This window comes from Letharia columbiana (assembly GCF_014066305.1).
Source record: "Letharia columbiana isolate WasteWater2 chromosome Unknown xpSc0000094_s0, whole genome shotgun sequence".
NCBI lineage: Eukaryota > Fungi > Ascomycota > Lecanoromycetes > Lecanorales > Parmeliaceae > Letharia > Letharia columbiana.
The window spans coordinates 29,788-33,603 of NW_023501170.1; the positions used below are offsets into that span (position 1 = coordinate 29,788).

The 3,816-nt window shown below is 49.9% G+C and overlaps 1 protein-coding gene across 1 annotated transcript; it reads left to right on the plus strand.

Annotated features, from left to right (window-relative positions):
- Positions 1–1,532: 1,532 nt before the first annotated feature.
- HO173_013245 (uncharacterized protein) lies at positions 1,533–2,687 on the plus strand (the record flags this gene model as incomplete). Its single annotated transcript, XM_037315068.1, has 2 exons — positions 1,533–1,540; positions 1,601–2,687. The coding sequence occupies 2 exons, from the start codon at positions 1,533–1,535 to the stop codon at positions 2,685–2,687; spliced, it is 1,095 nt and encodes a 364-aa protein (XP_037158044.1).
- Between the last annotated feature and the right edge of the window lie 1,129 nt (positions 2,688–3,816).

The window sequence follows — 3,816 nt, forward strand, 5'->3', positions numbered from 1 at the left end:
GCAGCTATTCACCCATTGGAGCCATGCCAGCCATTGGAGCCATGCCAGCCATTGGAGCCATTCCAGCCATTGGAGCCATTCCAGTCATTTGCAGCCGTACGGCCATGCGACCATGCCACTACCATTTGGATACACACTTCAGCCATTCCACCTATAACTGTTCACCTCAGCTACCGCAGCTACATTGAAATTTCAGTCATTTCAGCCACTGAAGCCATACGGCTATAAGGATAGTCAGCTATTATAGCTATATGGTATGTAGCCATTTCAGCTAAGTCGGCTATCTCAGGCATCGCAGCTATTTGAGTATTTCAGTTATTTCAGCTATTTGAGCTATTGCAGCCATGTTGCTTTTCAGTTATTTCAGCCATTTCAGCCATTTGAGCTAGTGCAGCCATTTCAGCTATTTGAGCTATTGCAGCCATGTGGCTATTTCAGCTATTTGGGCTATTGCAGCCATGTGGATGTTTTCAATCATTGCAGCTATTTCAGCTATTTCAGCTATTTCAGCTATTTCAGCTATTTCGGCTATCGCAGCCATGTGGCTATTTCAGCTATTTCAGCTATTTGAGCTATTGCAGCCATGTGGCTATTTCAGCTATGTGGGCTATTGCAGCCATGTCAGCTATTTCAGCTATTTGAGCTATTGCAGCCATGTGGCTATTTCAGCTATGTCAGCTATTTGAGCTATTGCAGCCATGTGGCTATTTCAGCTATGTCAGCTATTTGAGCTATTGCAGCCATGTGGCTATTTCAGCTATTTCAGCTATTTGAGCTATTGCAGCCATGTGGCTATTTCAGCTATTTCAGCTATTTGAGCTATTGCAGCCATGTGGCTATTTCAGCTATGTCAGCTATTTGAGCTATTGCAGCCATGTGGCTATTTCAGCTATTTCAGCTATTTGAGCTATTGCAGCCATGTGGCTATTTCAGCTATTTCAGCTATTTGAGCTATTGCAGCCATGCGGATATTTCAGCTATTTGGGCTATTGCAGCCATGCGGATATTTCAGCTATTTGGGCTACCGCAGCCATGTGGATATTTCAGTCATTCCAGCTATTTAGGCTACCGCAGCCTTGGAGATGTCCCAGCCATTTCAGCTATTCGGGCTACCGCAGCCATGGAGATGTCCCAGCCATTTCAGCTATTCGGGCTATCGCAGACATGGAGATGTCCCAGCTATTTCAGCTACTTGGGCTACCGCAGCCATGGGGATGTCTCAGCTATTCCAGCTATTTGGGCTACCGCAGCCTTGGAGATGTCCCAGCCATTTCAGCTATTCGGGCTATCGCAGCCATGGAGATGTCCCAGCCATTTAGAGTCCCAGCCATTTCAGCTATTCGGGCTATCGCAACCATGGAGATATCCCAGTTATTTCAGCTACTTGGGCTACCGCAGCCTTGGAGATGTCCCAGCTATTTCAGCTAATCGGGCTATCGCAATCATGAAGATGTCCCAGTTATTTCAGCTACTTGGGCTACCGCAGCCATGGGGATATTTCAGCTATCCCAGCTATTTGGGCTACCGCAGCCATGGAGATGTCTCAGTTATTTCAGCTGTTTAGGCTATCGCAACCATAAGGGTATCTCAGCTATCGCAGCCATGGAGAACTCTCAACTATTCCACTTATTTGGGCTATCGCAGCTTTGGAGATGTCTCAGCTATTTCAGCTATTTGGGCTACCGCAGCCTTCAGCTATTTGGGCTACCGCAGCCATGGAGAGGTCTCAACTATTCCAACCATTTGGGCTATCACAGCCACAAGGATATCTCAGCTATCGCAGCCATGGAGAACTCTCAACTATTCCACCTATTTGGGCTATCGCAGCTTTGGAGATGTCTCAGCTATTTCAGCTATTTGGGCTACCGCAGCCTTCAGCTATTTGGGCTACCGCAGCCATGGAGAGGTCTCAACTATTCCAGCTATTTGGGCTACCGCAGCCATGCGGATATTTTAGCTATTCCAGCCATTTGGGCTATCGCAGCCACAGGGATATCTCAGCTATCGCAGCCAGGGAGATGTCTCAACTATTCCAACTATTTGGGCTACCGCAGCCGTGGAGATGTTTCAGCTACTCCAACCATTTGGGCTATTGCAGCCACAGGGATATCACAGCTATCGCAGCCATGGAGATGTCTCAGTTATTTCAGCTGTTTAGGCTACCGCAGCCATGGGGATATTTCAGCTATCCCAGCTATTTGGGCTACCGCAGCCATAAAGATGTCTTAGCTATTCCAGCCATTTGGGCTATCGCAGCCCTGGGGATGTCTCGGTCACTCCAGCTATCGGGGCTACCGCAGCCATGGAGATATCTCAGTTATTTCAGCTATTTGGGCTATCGCAGCCCTGAGGACATCTCGGTCACTCCAGCTATCGGGGCTACCGCAGCCATGGAGATGTCTCAATTATTTCAGCTATTTGGGCTACCGCAGCCATGGGGATATCTCAGTCCAACTATCACAGTCATATTCCAGGCTACCGCAGCCATTGGGATACCCAAGCTATTCCAGCCATTTGGGCTATTGCATCGGGCGATGACGCATGCGCGTCAAAGCCTTACATCAGGTGGGAAGCCCCACCTGATGCCAGCCATTGGTACATCAGGTGGGAAGCCCCACCTGATGTCAGTCATTGGTAGCCATTGGTACATCAGGTGGGAAGCCCCACCTGATGTCAGTCATTGGTAGCCATTGGTACATCAGGTGGGAAGCCCCACCTGATGTCAGTCATTGGTAGCCATTGGTACATCAGGTGGGAAGCCCCACCTGATGTCAGTCATTGGTAGCCATTGGTACATCAGGTGGGAAGCCCCACCTGATGTCAGTCATTGGTAGCCATTGGCACATCAGGTGGGAAGCCCCACCTGATGCGCCGTTATTCCAGCTGGGAAAGCCGTCACCAGCAACCTCCGCGAGGTACTGACGTCACTTGGTGTTGAGGGCCATTATTCAGGCCATTCCTTCCGCAGAGGGGCTGCAACATCAGCACGTGACGCCGGCCTCAGCAATGACGAGATCCAATTGCTAGGCCGTTGGAAGTCAGATTCCTACCGCCTGTACATCGTCACTCACCCAGCCCACATACTCAGAGCATCACTACGGCACCAGCACCTTCCAGCCCGTCCGCGCTAGTGCTGCCGGTCCCTACTGCTTGCTGCGGTAGGTACCGTCAGGAGTCCTCCTCGAGACCTTCACCCTCTTTGGACGACGTCTTGGGTTTTGGGAGTTTTCTAGCGCTGGGGGGCCTTTTTCGGGCTATCTGCTCAGTCCAGATGTCCAAAAAGGTCTTAGCTGCCCCAGTGTTGGATATGCCCAATCATATATCTACATATCTACTTGTGCATGCGTTATTTCTATATGGCCTCACTGTTTGCGAGCACTAATCGCAACAGTGGGACTGTGGGTTAGTGGGTCCATTATGAGGCCATAGCGTTGGTGGCTGTTGGATCAGCCGTTCGTGTTGGTACCCTTGTTGGTACCCCTGTTGGTACCCCGGCAAGGGGTTGGGGATAGGTGTCCAGTACGAGCTATATAGCCACCTGTTTTGCACCTGTCAACGGCTCTTCATTCGATTTCGTCTCTTTCAGAGCCATATCATTTTTCTCCCACCCACCCACACCTGTATATAGCCTCATTTCACTCCAGGGCATGTCGCTCAGACATGGGAGTTTTTCTAGCGCTGGGGGGCCTTTTTCGGGCTATCTGCTCAGTCCAGATGTCCAAAAAGCTCTTAGCTGCCCCAGTGTTGGATATGCCCAATCATATATCTACATATCTACTTGTGCATGCGTTGTTTCTGTATGGCCTCACTGTTTGC